This window comes from Eurosta solidaginis, chromosome 2, assembly GCF_040869045.1.
Source record: "Eurosta solidaginis isolate ZX-2024a chromosome 2, ASM4086904v1, whole genome shotgun sequence".
NCBI classification, from domain to species: Eukaryota; Metazoa; Arthropoda; class Insecta; order Diptera; family Tephritidae; genus Eurosta; species Eurosta solidaginis.
Window position 1 is genome coordinate 267,253,267 of NC_090320.1, and position 19,054 is coordinate 267,272,320.

General features: G+C 35.5%; 1 protein-coding gene across 3 annotated transcripts in view; it reads left to right on the forward strand.

Annotated features, from left to right (window-relative positions):
- LOC137240908 (uncharacterized) overlaps positions 1-19,054 on the forward strand; it is a 178,972-nt gene that overhangs the window by 131,902 nt on the left and 28,016 nt on the right. For 2 of the 3 annotated variants that reach the window (XM_067767859.1, XM_067767860.1), the window contains exons 8-9: positions 8,006-8,148; positions 18,798-18,920. In XM_067767859.1, the coding sequence (XP_067623960.1) occupies positions 8,006-8,148; positions 18,798-18,920 (266 nt within the window). Of the gene's footprint in view, positions 1-8,005; positions 8,149-18,797; positions 18,921-19,054 lie in introns of those variants that run through there. The other variant, XM_067767861.1, reaches the window with a different exon arrangement.

Below are 19,054 nucleotides of genomic sequence, written 5' to 3' on the forward strand. Positions count from 1 at the left end.
TTTGAAACCTGTTGGGTTTATAGATTTGATTAATTTTCAAATTCGTGGTTGTTTGAGTATTTAATTAACTTAGACCAGTACAGAAACTGTTACTTAAAATTCCCAGATTAAATTAACATAACTATGGACTAAATAATCAACTTAACACTGAAAATAGCTCCCGAATCAATTTTTTTTAATTCTCGCGTGCTACTCGTAGTACCAATGGGAACGGAATATATTGTTGTTATTGCAGAAATATTCAGTAAACAGCAGCAAACAGAAAAAAACAGTGACATTAATTTTTTATTTTTATACCTTTCATGAACTTAAAATGGTATATTAACTTTGGTCCGATGTTTGTAACGTTGAGAAATATAGAAGATAGACTCACCATTAAGTATACGGAATTGATCGGGGCGACGAACTGAGTTGATATATATGATATAAATATCCGTCTGTCCGTCCATACGTCTGTCTGTTTGAACGCAAACTAGTCCCTCAAATTTTGAGATATCTCAATGAAATTTGGCACAAGGATGTATTTTTGTAATATATTAGACATTTGTCGGATCCGGTAGGATCGGACCACTATAAGATATATATCCTATACAACCGATCGTTCAGATAAGACGATTTTGGTCACTCCTACCGCAATTTAGAAAGTATAAACATGAAACATCGGTGATATATATTCTAATATATCATAGAATATATCCTGAAAAAATCACTTTGATCGGAGCTCTATATAGTTAAATCCCATACAACCGATCGTTCAGATAGAAAGATTTTTGGCCATTTCTCCTTTAATTTAAAAAGTATAAATGTGAAACTCGGTGATATATATTTTAATATATCGTTGAAGATTTTCTGAAAAAATCTCTATGATCGCAGCTATATATAGTATATATCCCATATAACCGATCGTTCAGATGGAAAAATGTTTGGCAATTTCTCCCTTAATTTCCCATATAAAATCGTGAAACTTGGTGATATATTTTCTAATATATCATAGAAGATTTCCTATAAAAATCATTTCGATAGGAGCTATATATAATATATATCCTATAGAACTGATCGTTCAGATAAGCAGATAGGCGGTTTTTTGCCATTTTTATACTCAGTTGAGCAGAGCTCACAGAGTATATTAAGTTTGATTGGATAACGATAGGTTGTACAGGTATAAAGGAATCGAGATAGATATAGACTTCCAAATATCAAAATCATCAGGATCGAAAAAAAATTGGATTGAGCCATGTCCGTCCGTCCGTTAACACGAAATTTGGTATGTAGGTTCCTGAGCACTCATCTCAGAGCGCTATTTAAAATGAACAATATCGGAATATAACCAAGCCCACTTTTTCGATATCAAAAATTTCGAAAAACCGAAAATGTGCGATAATTCATTACCAAAGACGGACAAAGCGATGAAACTTGGTAGGTGAGTTAAACTTATTACGCAGAATAGAAAATTAGTAAAATTTTGGACAACGGGCGTGGACCGCCTACTTTTAAAAGAAGGTAATTTAAAATTTTGCACAATTTAATTTGGCAGTCGTTGAAGATATCATGATGAAATTTGGCAAGAACGTTACTCCTATTACTATATGTATGCCTAATAAAAATTAGCAAATTCGGAGAACGACCGCGCCCACTTTTAAAAAAAAATTTTTTTTTAGACAAATTTTAATACAAATTTAATATCTTTACAGCATATAAGTAAATTACGTCAACATTATTCTCCAGTAATGATATGGTGCAACAAAATACAATAATAAAAGAAAATTACAAAATGGGCGTGGCTCCGCCCTTTTTAATTTAATTTGTCTAGGATACTTTTAATGCCATAAGTGGAACAAAAATTTACCAATCCTTGTGAAATTTGGTATGGGTTTAGATTCTAGGACAATAACTGTTTTCTGTGAAAAAGGGCGAAATCGGTTGAAGCCTTGCCCAGTTTTTATACACAGTCGACCGTCTGTCTTTCTGCTCGGCTGTTAATACGATAAATTGAGCAAAAATCGATATATCTTTACTAAACTCGGTTCACGTACTTATCTGAACTCACTTTGTATTGGTATAAAAAATGGTCGAAATCCCACTATGACCACGCCCACTTTTTCGATATCGAAAATTATGAAAAATTAAAAAAATGCCACAATTCTATACCAAATACGAAATAAGGGATGAAACATGGTAATTGGATTGGGTTATTGACGCAAAATATAAGTCTAGAAAATAACTTTGTAAAATGGGTCTGACAACTACCATATTAACTAGAAGAAAACGAAAAAGTTTTAGAGGGCGAAATCAAAAGCCCTTGGAATCATGGCAGGTATTACATATATAAATAAATTAGCGGCATCCAACAGATGATAATCTGGGTCACCCTGGTCCACATTTTGGTTGATAAATCGAAAACGCCTTCACATATACAACTAAGGGCGACTCCACTTTAAAACCCTCATTAACACCTTTAATTTGATACCCATATCGTACAAACAAATTCTAGAGTCACCCCTGGTCCACCTTTATGGCGATATCTCGAAAAGACGTCCACCTATAGAACTAAGGCCCACTCCCTTTTAAAATACTCATTAACACCTTTCATTTGATACCCATATCGTACAAACACATTCCAGTGTTACCCTAGGTTCCCGTCCTTACTTCTTATTTTTTCAAATTTCGTCGATGAAATTATTCTTTTATTTCTAGATATTAAAAAAAAAAAAAAAAAATATTAATTTTGTATCTGAAATTATGTAACCCAATTTCAAAAACGTTTTCGAAAAATATTTAAAATTTTAGTTCTTTTTACGTTTTGTAGCTCTATCAGTTTTAGAATATTCCTTGGAACAGCGAAATTTTGGTTCGAGTTGTACTTCTTATTAATTTTCAATGCCAATATAATTCAAAAAAACTCGAAAATTTTATAAATTTTTGGAGAAATTTCGTACTTTTTATTTCGACATCCATGGACTTTTTTAAGTATGTTCTCCCTTCTTTCCTTGTCTTTTTATTCTCTCTTCCCTCTGCTTTTCTCTTTTTCTGCGTTCCTTTCTCCCTCTCCGTCTTTTCCGCTCCAGCTATCCATACCTCTCTATCTTCGTCGAACTCTACCTCTTTTTCCTTCAATCTTTTCTCTTCTCTCTAGTTCTGCTTGTTCTTCTCCATCCTTGTTTCCTATTCAAAGTACCACCACAAGTGCTAGTCCCAGTCCCAGTCCAAGTCCCAGTTCCAGTCCCAGTCTCAGTGCCGCTTCCTCTTGCAATCCCAGTCGGTCCCTGCTTCATTTCCCGGAAAAAAGTGCCGTAAATACTTACATAGACAAAGTGCTACCTATATACCAAATTTCAGTCAAATCGAGCCATGAATAGAATTTATTCGATTAGATTGCTCCCTGGTTCAGTTATCGGAAAGAAATTTCCCAGGATTCTTATTCTATCTTTCAAGTTGGATCAAACTTCACACGGTGTGCAAATTTAATGGAAATTGGTGAAGTAACTTAAGAGTCCGTCTCGGACAAACAACGTGATATGAATATAGATCTCTAAAAATTCGCATTCGTCATTGATATGTAGATAAATTAGTCAAAAATCAATGCTACTTTCGAGAGACCTAAATATAAATAATTTTTATTATTTATTTATTTTTTTTTATTATTTTTTATTGTTTTTTTTTTTTTTTTTTTTTTTTTTTGTGCACTAATTAGTTCTGCGGAACTCCAAATAAAAATTTTGAAATTTTCGTCAACATTTCTCAAATTTTTCATTTTTCGAAATTAATCAGCATTGAAAACTATTAAAAAGAACAATTCGAAGTCGCGTGAAATTTACGAATTCTCGATAGCTGATATATCGACTACATAGTAAAAAAATGCAGAGAATTTGATATAAAAAGTTTGAAATTTTTCGAAAAATTTTCAGTTATGAAACTTATAGAATTTTTTTTTTTTTTTTTTTATAAAAAAGCGAAATATAACAAGTAAGGAAGGTTAAGTTCGGGTGTAACCGAACATTACATACTCAGTTGAGAGCTATGGTGACAACATAAGGGAAAATAACCATGTAGGAAAATGAACCGAGGGAAACCCTGGAATGTGTTTATATGACATGTGTATCAAATGAAAGGCACTAATGAGTATTTTATGAGGGAGTGGGTCATAGTTCTATAGGTGGATGCAGTTTCGAAATATCGCCATAAAGGTGGACCAGGGGTGACTGTAGAATGTGTTTGTACGATATGGGTATCAAATTAAAGGTATTAATGAGGGTTTTAAAAGGGAGTAATCCTTAGTTCCATAGGTGGACGCCGTTTCGAGATATCGCCATAAAGGTGGACCAGGGGTGACCCTAGAATTTCTTTGTACAATATGGGCATCAAAAGAATGGTGTTAATGAGTATTTTAAAAGGGAGTGGGCCTTAGTTCTATAGGTGGATGCAGTTTCGAAATATCGCCATAAAGGTGGACCAGGGGTGACTGTAGAATGTGTTTGTACGATATGGGTATCAAATTAAAGGTATTAATGAGGGTTTTAAAAGGGAGTGGTGGTTGTTGTATAGGTGGTCGCCTTTTCGAGATATCGCCATAAAGGTGGACCAGGGGAGACTTTAGAATATGTTTGTACGATATGGGTCTCAAATGAAAGGTGTTAATGAGTATTTTAAAAGGGCGTGGGGCTTAGTTCTATAGGTGGACGCCTTTTCGAGATATCGCCATAAAGGTGGACCAGGGGTGACTCTAGAATGAGTATGTACGATATGGGTATCAAATTAAAGGTATTAATGAGAGTTTTAAAAGGGAGTGGTGGTAGTTGTATATGTGAGCCCGTTTTCCAGATATCGACCAAAATGTGGACCAGGGTGACCCAGAACATCATATGTTGGATACCGCTAATTTATTTATATATATAATATCTGCCAAGATTTTAAGGGTTTTTTATTTCGCCCTGCAGAACTTTTTCATTTTCTTCTACTTAATATCGTAATTTTCGATATCGAAAAAGTGGGCGTGGTCAGAGTCGGATTTCGTTAATTTTTCATACCAAGATAAAGTGAGTTCAAGTAAGCACGTGAACTAAGTTCATTAAAGATATGTCGATTTTTGCTCAAGTTATCGTGTTAACGGCCAAGCGGAAGGACAGACGAACGACTGTATATAAAAACTGGGCGTGGCATCAACCGATTTCGCCCATTTTCACAGAAAACAGTTAGCATCATAAAATCTATGAACTCACCAAATTTCAAATTGGTTAATTTTTGTTCGACATATGGCGTGTAAAGTATCCTAGACAAATTAAATGAAAAATGGCGGAGCCACGTCCATTTTGAAATTTTCTTTTATTTTTGTATTTTGTTGCACCATATCATTACTGGAGTCGAATGTTGACATAATTTACTTATATACTGTAAAGATACAAAATTTTTTGTTAAAATTTGACTTTTGAAAAAATTTGTTTTAAAAAGTGGGCGTGTTCTCCATCCGATTTTTATTTAACACATACATAGTAATAGTAGTAACGTTCCTGCCAAATTTCATCATGATATCTTCAAAGACTGCCAAATTACAGCTTGCAAAACTTTTAAATTACCTTCTTTTAAAAGTGGGCGGTGCCACGCCCATTGTCCAAATTTTACTAATTTTCTATTCTGCGTCATAAGTTCAACCCATCTACCAAGTTTCGTTGCTTTATCTGTCTTTTGTAATGAATTATCGCACTTTTTCGGTTTTTCGAAATTTTCGATATCGATAAAGTGGGCGTGGTTATAGTCCGATATTGTTCATTTTAAATAGCGATCTGAGATGAGTGCTCAGGAACCTACATACCAAATTTCATCAAGATACCTCAAAATTTACTCAAGTTATCGTGTTAACGGACGGACGGACATGGCTCAATCAAATTTTGTTTCGATCCTGATTATTTTGATATATGGAAGTCTATATCTATCTCGATTCCTTTATATATGTACAACCAACCGTTATCCAATCAAACTTAATATACTCTGTGAGCTCTGCTCAACTGAGTATAAAAACAGAATCTAATTAACGAAATACGATAAAAAGTGCCACTGCTATTTGTATCTACGCTGCTATATAGTCATACATATACCCATTTAAGCTTTACCTTATGTGAAATAATTTCATTCTATTGTTGCACCGTTTGCTTTGATTGCGCATCATAGCCAAGTTAACGGAGATCAAAGCCTGCTGTGAAAAATTTTCATATTTGTGATTTGAAATCGATTTGTTTGATTTTAAGCATTAAATTTAGCAAAGCTTTATTTTTGTAATAATAGACAGATACCAAAGCCATTTCCCTTTAAGCCTTGTTTGACAGCCTGAAACTTCGCAGAGTGGCTGTCACATTTCTGTGCAGTCGATAGATACTACCTTACGGTTTCTGTTCAGATTTCTTTAATGGGCATTCAAAGCCTATTGGGGCCAAACGACTTTGTTACGTGTTTTCGCAAGGCGAGTACCGAAGAAGACATAATGATGAGCTATACGCGCTTAACGCAGACATCAACATAGTTCAGCGTATTAAAACGCAGCGTCTACGCTGGCAAGGCCATGTTATGCGAATGAAAGATGATGCTATATGGGAGCAGAGGAAAAGGGCGGCCCCCACTCCATTGGAAGGACCAGGTGGAAAATGATTTAAACTCCCTTGGTGTGACCAATTGGCGACAGTTGGCAGAGCAGAGCAGAAGCGACTGGTGCACCTTGCTGCAAGGCCATAACCTTTTAAACGGCTAAGCGCCAATTAAGTAAGTAAGTAAATAAATTTGGCGAGACATATCTTACGTGTTTCTTATGGATTAACAGCAATTTTTCTTGGTCCATGTATAACATATTAAATTTTTAATCGCTATAGACTCACCAATATGTATAAGGAATTGATCAGAATGACGATCTGAGTTGATTTAGCTTTGCCCGTCTGCCCTTCTCTATGTTTTAATGCAAACTTGTGCCTAAATGTTTGAGATATCTTGATGTCTTGATCGGACCACTAAAGCATTTGCCCCCCATATAACTAATTTTTCAGAAAATATGTTTTTTTGTACCATATTCAAATTTTACCAAATGCTTTTGTATATGGCACATATTGTTGTCTGACAAAATCGTAGAGATCGGTCGTATAAATAGCATATATCCTGTACAACCGATTGCTCAGATGAGGCGCTTTTCGCCCTTTCTGCTTTCTGTCCGGTTTTAGAGTTAGCATTTCATCAAACATCTACGTCACATATTGTTCAGATAAGTGATTCAGGGCATAACTTATTGTATACAGACCACAAACTTAAAACTTTCAATGCTCGCACAAAGTACAGATCTATTTCCTTTCGTTATATGTTTTTTTTTTATTTGTCGAAATTTTTTTAAAGTATGTACATCTGTTCACTATATATTACGTGTATTATACAGCCGATTATTCGGATCTTACGAATCAGCTCCATTCATGAAAGGTATTAAGCCTTCAGCACAGACGAAGACAGTCGTGTCCTTACTTGTTTTCATTTTAAATTAAACAAATGTGAAATTACGCGAAATGTAATTGTATATTTACACAACCGTTATTTATATTTTTAAAGCAACTGACATTCTCTATTTACTCATCTGCTATTATAGGTTTACATTTTTATAAACTTTTTGGCAAACATACATTTTCCAGTTCATAAATCATTCCTGACATTACATCTGCATAAATCTCATTAAAAAACATTTCCATTAGTTTTCATTTCTTTACACAATTGTAAAAATATATAGTGAATATTTATCTCAACTAAATTTTTTCTCAAATATTTTTTCTCTTCTTTTCTGATTCATTTTACTACGCCGCATAAATGTTCTTGTAATGGAAAAACGACGACGGCTATCACACTGCTACTTGGCAACAACATCATCATCATCATCATCATCATTGCCATGCACCACAACAACAAATGAAAATATGCACACATGCACATCAACACGGATTTACTTCATCACAATAATGATTTGGTTGAATTTATTGAATTTTTGCAGGATTCGCTGGTGAGCTTTGCAATTTCGAATATAATGAATGCGAATCGAATCCATGTCAAAATGATGGCGAATGCATCGACCACATTGGCAATTTTGAGTGTCGTTGCACTAAGGGGTATACGGGAACGCGTTGTCAAATTAAGGTAAGGCACTAAGTGCATATGCATGTAAAAGAATAAGTTAAAGTTATATATTTATGTATATACAATATACGTTTTGTATTTACTATACAAGTGAAAGTATTCCCTGCAAAAAATGCGATTAGTCTAGGATGGATCCGGAATGAATCATTGTATGCGCTGAACTGTTCCCTTTTATTTTAGCATGTCTTATGGAGAGGCTAATTGTACACATTTATACCCCAACGGGAATGAAGGAACCAATCCAAATTGTACCCATAAGGAACGAATGAACATTAGTTCCCCTTCTCATCAAAAAGTGTTAGTTTTCGTATGGTACGGTATTTTGTAAATTTTAAACGCGATATTAAAATTTGCAATAGATTTTTAAATACATCTGATTAAAAAATTATAATGTCGCCAACTTATTCCAAGAGATATGAGTCGACGATAATGGAATATATGGTCCAAATAATTTAGGTTCAGTATAGGGCTCGGCATTTTTCTTAAGTTTTTAAAATTAATCACCTGTAATCCTTTATTTTACTTACTTCTTAGTCGCTTTTTTTATATTTCTTAAAATGGGCTACATAGATCTCAATCTGACTAATCCCAACTGTACCCAAAAAATATAGAGGGAATCAAATATGCCCCAATGTAGGTAAAAGAGGTCAATCGGAGACCGCTCAGCGTTGCCATTTTAGCTTTTTCAAGCTAGATTTAGATTTTTTTCTCCATTTAGCTTGAAAAATTGTGCTTTACTTCAAGCTTTTTTTGAGCTTTTTCAGAAATTATTTAGCTCTTTTTAACTTCTTTTTAAAATTTTAGAAAATCTAGATTCAAATTCGAGAGGCTAAGCAACAGATAATGTTGGCATTATGGTAGGCAGAAATCGAGGCGTAGTAACTTTATTAAGGCAACATTAACCTAATATCATTTTCGTCTCGTGTGTTTGCCATTGGATTCTATGATTGTTTCATCTGCTTCGAAACCGCTTCCGATCGAAATTGAATGTTTGATTTTAGAAACATTTTACTGGTTTTCTCAGCCCGCATGTAGACAAAAGAGCTATGCAATGATTTGTATGGGTTAAAGCCAATATGAAATAAGCAGGGCCGGATTAACAGGTAGGCAGAATAGGCAGTTGCCTGTGGCCCCAATATTAGGGGTCCCCCGAAAAATGAAAAAGACTTCTAAAATTTTCTTACAAACATAAAATTCTAAAGAGTGAAAGAAAAATATAATCAGAATTGAAAATAACTTTTGCTTAAATAAATAAAACTCAATTGACCGCGAAAAGGCGACGCCGACAAACTAGACAAGGTTCCTGAAAAGGATATTTCCGACTCATTTGAGAAATTGTATGAGCATGCAAAGAAGTTTATCGAAGTGAAATGAGAGTATATTGGATAATAAAAAAGGTTTATAACTTTTCTTCAGTTGTCAGGTCATACTGGTGAAAGTCTAGGGAATCAAACTTTAAAGTTTCTTACTGAAGACTGTGGTTTAGATATTCAAAATTGTAGAGGACAATAATATGACGACGCACTAAACATGCCCGGGAAATATAAAGGTGTGCAAGCAAGAATATTGAGTTTGAATAAGAATGCGATATATGTTCCCTGTTCCGCGCATTGCCGTAATTTTGTTGGAGAGAATGCTGTGAAGTGCTGTTTTTATGCAGTAGATTTTTTCGTCATTATGCAGGCATTATATAATTTTTTTCCGCTTCCACCTATCGTTGGGGCGTATTAAAAAATAAAATAAACAATGAGAAAACTTTGAAGGCATTGCCAACTACATGCTGGGAAGCTCGGAAGCACATTCGAATGCGACGAATGCAGTTTATGATTCATTTGGTATCATACTAGACGCTCTAGAAATCATTGCTGATGATGAGTCACAAAATACTGATACTCGTTATGAGGCGACGTGTATCGCGAATAGAATGCAAAAATTCGAATTTGGTTTCATGTTGATTGCAGATTTGAAAACGTGTGGTTTATTGTACTTATTTTTAGAAGAGAATTTAGTTTCGTTCCGTGAAAAGTTCAATGATTTCGATAAAAAACAAAAAACTTATTACCTGTTGTAGGTTATACAAAAATCGTAAAACGTACCTACTCGCCGTAAAAAAAAAACAACCTGATGACGGAAATGCTCCAGAAGTAGAACTTTCGCCTCGCAATGATTTTAGGACAAAAGGTTTCCTCGAAACCATCGACAATCTTCACAGTGAAATCAAACGACGTGCGAAAGTGTATATGGAAGTTTCACAGAGATTTGCATTTCTCACCAACTTTTCTCTAAGTGATGGAGACCTCCACGAAGCTATAAATAACTTAGTTCGTTTTGATTCTAGAGATTTGGAAGAATTTTTCATTGAAATGAAACAATTCCAAAGTTACGTGATCTCCAGATACACTGATGCACAAAAAACTCATAGTGATTTGTATAAGATTCTAATGGAAGATCAATTTGCCGATGTATTTGCTGGCACAGAAATAGCCCTTCGGATTTTTTTTACATTAATGATCACAAATTGTTCTGCCGAAAGATCCTTCTCGCAATTAAAGAGAATCAATGCTGCTGACAGAGCTACAACGCGACAAGAGCGACTCGAGATGTTAGGTATACTTTGCATTGAGTCAGATTTATTGAACAAAATCAATATTGATGCTATAATTGATGAATTTGCCGAAAACAAATGTAGAAAACGACATGAATAAAATGTAGTTAGTAATTCTATTGATATTACATTGTGACAATACAATTTTTATGAAAGATAAAAGTTTGTATTTTTTAATCGAAAAAAGAAGGCAACGGACGTGAAAAATGGCCCCCAAATTGATGGTTGCCTAAGGCCCTGTTGTAGGTTAATCCGGCCCTGGAAATAAGTCTAACTTAAGCAATTATTATAAGCCGTAAGTTAGAATATGGAAAATTTCTAATAAGTCTTATGGAGCAAAGAAAATAAGGCTTACCCAGAGTCACCTTATTGAAAGATAATACTTTCTCTAATAGGATCTTTTATATAAGGCGTTATAATAAGATAATAGAATGAATAAAAATGGATTATGTGGCTTATACGAGGTTGAATAAGGATTATTATAACCTCATTATAAGTTTTATTGCACATAGAGAATTGCTTCGTTTTATAATATGACATCATCTTCTTCTTGTATTCATATTCATAATAGCCTATTTCAAAGCTTTATTTAACCGGGGATCAGACATCGGTAGTGGTTCGCCAGCCCAGAAAATGTCACGAATATATTTTCTTCAAAAATTTATTACCCAAATGTCTTTTCCCATACATATTTTGGAGTAGGTGTAAAACACATACCAAAAACAATTTTTGTAGTTATATCGGCCTACTGATTTGTAAGATCGCGGGTTCGAATCAATCTCAAGGCCTAACAATAATTATTTTATCTGATGATGGCAGCGTGCTCCGCCTACCACACCGAATGCCCTGGGTTTACACCCCGGGCAAAGCAACATCAAAATTTTAGAAATAAGGTTTTCCATTAGAAGGAAATTTTTCTAAGCGGGGTCGCCCCTCGGCAGTGTTTGGCAAGCACTCCAAGTGTATTTCTGCCATGAAAAGCTCTCAGTGAAAACTCATCTGCCTCGCAGAACAACTAGCTTCTAGGGAGCTGAGTATTGAACTCGAATCTGTGGGTTAGGGGTAAGAATATGCCCACGGTAGGTATACCGATCGTAAAAGGCGATGATAATACTATGGATAAGCAATGCATGAGTAAGGTGTCTTTACTCGAAAGGGAGCAGAGTGGACGCTGTCTACCACCTGCAGGACACTAAGCATAGTCTTAAAAACTGTACCGCGGGCAGCAGGGAAAGCCAGTTGCGACCTGATGCATTGCATCGCATGAGGTTTGTATTCAGATCTCACCTCCTGTCGATGGATTCGGCCCTCTTGTGGGAGAATCGCGGGGGCTGTGGTTTCAACCATAAGAGTTCACTTATGGACTAGCTCTGAGTAGAAATAAAGTTTTTCCTTGGGAGTGCAACCTAAGGGAATTCGGTCTCTTGCTTGTCTCGATAAACCTAATTTATTGAAAACTGATTCTGAGGGGCAGACAAAAGTGTTGATCACATCCCATAATTGTGACAATCAGAGAAACACGGCGCGTAAATGGAGTAACGGATGCCTATCGTCAGCTAAAAACTATCGATAATTGTACGAGTGGGCCAGCGCTCATCTTGTCTTTTGAGATGTTTGAACCTGCCTTAGGCTACGTTAAGAAAGGATGCCTGAAAGGATGCTTTCGCAGAACGGATGGCCACATCCGAAACTGTGGCAGGATTTGGCAGAAGATGTTAAGTAATCGGCTGAATATGTCGGACGACAGCAGTGGGCGAACTGCTTTGCGAAGATATTGTTGATGCAAGTGCGATTTGCTAACAAGTCTATGAGTAAAAAGGGTTGACCACAGCCCTAGATTATGGATGAAAAAATGGAGTTCAACTGGAGTGGAAGTAAAAAATAATTTAAATTTTTTATTCTGTTATGTCTTTTATGAAAAAAAGTAATGAAGCACATGGATAGTTGCCTCAAACTTTTAGCTTTTTTTCTTCAAAAGTTCTGGCAACACTGCTAGGGATTTGTCGCACTATTTTTTGCAGGGTTTTAAATTTATACAAATTTCAATTTGAATATGCTGAAGGAAAAAATAGACAATTCTTATTAAGGGCCAAATATTTAGAATGCAACGATACACTTCTTCCCGTGAGAGCTAAAATTCCCATTATATAAGATATTCATTCACTTCAGTGAGTGACACTAAATCTGAATACCTTTATGAAATGTTTCGGTATTATATAGCGGTGATTATAAATATGAGTGACTGCGACACAAAGTGTTACGGTGGCATGCATAATCTGGCCCTAAATATTTGCTATTACAAATAAATATATGTTTGTTTAATGGTGTGTTCAGTTTATACTTATATTTAAGAATTCATGAGCTTAACATCGGCTTACAATAATTGAATTTCAATTGAATTTTTAGAAAACATAATAAGTGAAATTCAATTATTATTAGCCAGTGTTAAGCTCATGAATTGTTAAAATAAGTATTACAAATAAATTAATAAATGAAATGAAAAAATGTACGTTCTTTCATAACATAATATGGGCATACACTCATCCACCCTTGAAAAAACATGCCCTTTTGGGTATAACAAGTTCTCTTGCTCGCATAAAAATTTACCTCCGTTTGGCGATTTTGCTTTCTTTCGAGGCTTTCTTAAAGCAGAACAAATACACCTAAAGTTGTGCTAAAATTTTTATTCACGCCCGGTACACAAAAAGCTTAGAGCATACTTGGCATTAGCAGATTGCTTATTTTTCGTATGTCTATATGCTGAAATGTATATTATTCAAGTTTGGGATATAACCATATAATCTCCTAATAAGCTTTCCTTATGGATTGTTTGTTTACTTTACCCCGATTTTTTATTAATTTAGTTTCTACTGCTTCCAAATTAGTTCATTCTAACCCAACTGAGATATCAATAAGTAAGTAGTAATAGAAAAAGCTTATTCGAAAACTAGTTTGTAAAAAAAGAGTGCATTAATACTATATCAGTAGGCAGCATTGTAATACCAAAACTCGGGGCTGACGATATCCGGTCCCAAGCTCCAACATGTATCCATGTTAACCAAGCGATGGAGAAAGTTCATAGAGCAGAAAAGGTGGCTGGTGTAAAAATATATATAGGGGCAGAAATTTTACAGCAACGTCGCCTCAACAAACCTGAGCTTATAGATTTACCTGATGGCAAAAAACTTTGCACACAGAATATATTAGCTTTGATTGGATAGCGGTTGGTTGTACAGTTATAAAGGAATCGAGATAGATCTTCCACATATCCAAATCATCAGTATCGAAAAAAAATTGATTTAGACATGTCGGTCTGCCTGTCCGTCGCGAAAACTTGAGCAAATATTGAGATATCTACACCATATTCGGTATACGGGCTGATCTGGACCCAGAATAGATTGGTATTGAAAATACGTGAAATCGGATGGTAACCGCGCCCACTTTTTATACATATAATATTTTGGAAACACACAAAAAACCTGATTTAGTAAATAATACACCTAGGATGTAGAAATTTTATAATTATATAAAGTCCTTGGCAAAAATTTTTAAAAATTGACATGGCACCGCCCACTTGTGTTAAATCAATTTTACAAATATTATTAATCATAAATCGAAAACCGTTAATAATAACAAAATTCGGCAGAAAGCTTGCCTTTACTAGAAGGAATGCTTCGAAGGAAAAATTGCGAAATCGGTTAAGGAAAAATAGTTTTTAAAAGGGTCGTGGACGAATAAAATAAGCTATATCTTTGCAAAAGAGAGCGAGATATCAACTATATTTCATTTCCCAAGTGGAATTTTAACAAGAAGGAGGAAAGATTAAAATTTTTAAAAATGGGCGTGGCACGACCCCTTTTATGACAAAGCAACTTTCTATGTTTCGGGAGCCATTACTCGAAGAAAAATTACCGGATCATAATAAGATTGGGTACACCTATTTTCCTTATAGCAGGAAATATTTCTAGCAAAAATGGATCGGTTGAATAACACGGCGACTTTTATATAAAAGAAATTTAAAAGGATCGTAGACTAGAATAATAAGCTAAATTTTAGCGAAAAATAAAATAAATTGTATCAATAATATGTCACTTACCAAGTTTAATTGTGGGAAGAAAGTGGAGACATTCTTTTTTTAAAAGGGCTGTGCCACGTGTTATGTAGAAAAGTAATTTATTTGAAATAAACTGTTTAATTGAAGCTCACGCTGAGTATATAATATTCGTTTACACCCGATCTTAGACACCCTTACTTATTTTGCCTCTCTTCTACTCTTATTTCCTCTCCCCACTGCATTTCCTCGTTTACCTTGATCGGTTCATTCAATTTCCCTTTCTCTTTCATTCTTCCGTATAGCTTTGCGTTTTTTGTCTTACTTTCTCCGCTCTAGCCCTTATCGAAGTCTAACTCTCACTATTACTCTTAATGTTATTCTTCATCTTACTCTTAACCGTTTTTTACTACTTTTTGTCAAACCATTACACTTATTCTTGGCGGCCGCCGTGGTGTGATGTTAGCGTGCTCCGCCTATCACACCGTATGCCTTGGGTTCAACTCCCAGGCAAAGCAACATCAAAATTTTAGAAATAAGATTTTTCAATTAGACGAAAATTTTCTAAGCGGGGTCGCCCCTCGGCAGTGTCTGGCAAGCGCTCCGATTGTATTTCTGCCATGAAAAGCTCTCAGTGAAAACTCATCTGCCTTGCAGATGCCGTTCGGAGTCGGCATAAAACATGTAGGTCCCGTCCGGCCAATTTGTAGGGAAAAATCAAGAGGAGCACGACGCAAATTGGAAGAGAAGCTCGGCCTTAGATCTCTTCGGAGGTTATCGCGCCTTACATTTATTTTTTTTTTTATTACACTTATTCTTACTTTTACTCTCACTCTCCATCTTCCTCTTGTTCTCTTTACTTTTCTGATTTTCGTCCAACTTTCTCTACCTTCTCTACCTATCTTCTTTGCTTTCTCTTCTTTTCTTGTCCTCGTTTCTAATGCGTACATAAGTTTGACTTATTCCGCACTTCATTTTACTAAGGTATTAAAAAGTAGCAAAATAGTACCAAAAATTGTCTCTCATTAAAAATTCATGACTGGGCTTTGTGGGCCGTAAATTTTGGTTGTTTTACCACTGGCTTCTTAGTTACTTAATTGGCGCTTAACTGTTCAAACTGGTAGGACCAGTCGCTTCTTTGCTCTAATAACTGGCACCAATTGGTCACACCAAAACTACTGACTTCACCTTCACTTTATAAACATGTCAAAATGTAGGAACTAAACTTTTTATAAAAAGAAACCACAATTCTTTTGTGCGTCAGTTGTGTAAACATTTGAATGCAAAATGTATACATTTTATATTTTCCTTTTGGCGATAAATGAATTATCAGAAAGAAGGGATATTACTTGGGTGAGTGGGGAGTTCTCTGAGTGTGGTGAATTTGGTCTAGCAAACTTGGAATATGTTCTAAGTTTACACCGCTTCCTTCACTGAGAGAATAGCCTTGATATATATTATAAACAAGTAAGGAAGGTTAAGTTCGGGTGTAACCGAACATTACATACTAAGTTGAGAGCTATGGTGACAACATAAGGGAAAATAACCATGTAGGAAAATGAACCGAGGGAAACCCTGGAATGTGTTTGTATGACATGTCTATCAAATGAAAGGCACTAAAGAGTATTTTATGAGGGAGTAGGCCATAGTTCTATAGGTGGACGCCATTTAGGGATATCCCCATAAAGGTGGATCAGGGTTGACTCTACAATTTGTTTGCATGATATGGGTATCAAAAGAAAGGTGTTAATGAGTATTTTAAAAGGGAGTAATCCTTAGTTCCATAGGTGGACGCCGTTTCGAGATATCGCCATAAAGGTGGACCAGGGGTGACCCTAGAATTTGTTTGTACGATATGGGTATAAAATTAAAGGTGTTAATGAGTATTTTTAAAAGGGAGTGGGTCTTCGTCGTATAGGTGGTCGCTTTTTCGAGATATCGTCATAAAGGTGGACAAGGGGTGAATCTATAATATGTTTGTAAGATATGGGTATCAAATTAAAGGTTGTAATGAGTATTTTAAAAGGGCGTGGGGCTTAGTTCTGCAGGTGGACACCTTTTCGAGATATCGCCATAAAGGTGAACCAGTGGTTACTCTAGGGTGTGTTTGTACGATATTGGTATCAAATTAAAGGTATAAATGCGAGTTTTAAAAGGGAGTGGTGGTAGTTGTATATGTGAAGGCGTTTTCCAGATATCGACCAAAATGTGGACCAGGGTGACCCAGAACATCATCTGTTGGATACCGCTTATTTATTTATATATGTAATACCTGCCAAGATTTCAAGGGTTTTTTTATTTCACCCTGCAGAACTTTTTCATTTTCTTCTACTTAATATGGTAGGCGTCACAACCATTTTACAAAGTTTTTTCTAAAGTTATATTTCGCGTCAATAAACCAATCCAATTACCATGTTTCATCCTTTTTTTCGTATTTGGTATAGAATTATAGCATTTTTTTCATTTTTCGTAATTTTCTATATCGAAAAAGTGGGCGTGGTCATAGTCGGATTTCGTTCATTTTTATACCAAGATAAAGTGAGTTCAGATAAGTACGTGAACTAAGTTCAGTAAAGATATGTCGACTTTTGCTCAAGTTATCGTGTTAAGGGCCATGCGGAAGGTCAGACGGACGACTGTGTATAAAAACTGGGCGTGGCTTCAAGCGATTTCGCCCATTTTCACAGAAAACAGTTAACGTCGTAAAATCTATGCCCCTACCAAATTTCAAAAGGATTGGTAAATTTTTGTTCGACTTATGGCATTAAAAGTATTCTAGACATATTAAATGAAAAAGGGCGGAGCCACGCCCATTTTGAAATTTTCTTTTTTTTTTTGTATTTTGTTGCACCATTTCAATACTGGAGTTAAATGTTGACATAATTTACTTATATATTGTAAAGATATCAAGTTTTTTGTCAAAATTTTACTTAAAAAAATTTTTTTTTTTAAGTGGGCATGGTCCTTCTCCGATTTTGCTAATTTTTATTAAGCGTACATATAGTAATATGAGTAATGTTCCTGCCAAATTTCATCATGATATCTTCAACGACATCAACATAGTCCAGCGAATTAAAACGCAGCGGCTGCGCTGGCTAGGCCATGTTATGCGAATGAAAGATGATGCTCCGGCCAAGAAAGTGTTTCTATCGGAACTCGCCTATGGAAGCAGAGGTAGAGGGCGGCCCCCACTCCGTTGGAAGGACCAGGTGGAAAACCATTTAAACTCCCTTGGTGTGACCAATTGGCACCGGTTGGCGGAGCGAAGGAGCGACTGGCGCGCCTTGTTGGACGGCCATAACCGTTTAGACGGTTAAGCGCCAAATTACAGCTTTCAAAATTTTTAAATTACCTTCTTTTAAAAGTGGGCTTTGCCACGCCCATTGTCCAAAATTTTACTAGTTTTCTATTCTGCGTCATAAGTTCAACCCATCTACCAAGTTGCATCGCTTTATCTGTCTTTGGTAATGAATTATCGCGCTTTTTCGGTTTTTCGAAATTTTCGATATCGAAAAAGTGGGCGTGGATATAGTCCGATATCGTTCATTTTAAATAACGGTCTGAGATGAGTGCTCAGGAACCTACATACCAAATTTCATCAACATACCTCAAAATTTACTCAAGTTATCGTGTTAACGGACGGACGGACGGACGGGCATGGCTCAATCAAATTTTTTTTTTCGATCCTGATGATTTTGATATATGGAGGTCTATATCTATCTCGATTCCATTATACCTGTACAACCAACCGTTATCCAATCAAAGTTAATATACTCTGTGAGCTCTGCTCAACTGAGTATAAAAACGTATTTGTGTACTCGTCGCTCAAGTAAAACTTTTTAAAATACACAATATTGCCAATTATTTGCTAACAGCGACTAAAAAATTGGTTATCATTCATACGTTTTTCGAATAAAGTTTACCCTAATAATTTGCAAACCACAGTCACCGTTGGGTTCATATATGTTAATACAAGTATATGTCTATATGCAGGTGGATTTCTGCGCAAACAAACCATGTCCCGATGGTCATCATTGCATTGATCATGGAAATGAGTTTAGCTGTGAATGCCCAGGGGGAAACAATGGCCTAGATTGTAATCAAATGCCGCGAAAGGTATGTATTCTATGATTTATGCAAAAGAATTTGTTAACTTACTCGATACTAATTTGGCTTACACAACAATTTACATAACACACAGATATATAGAGCATAAAAAAGTGGTTCAGGTAGCTGTATTTAGAATACGA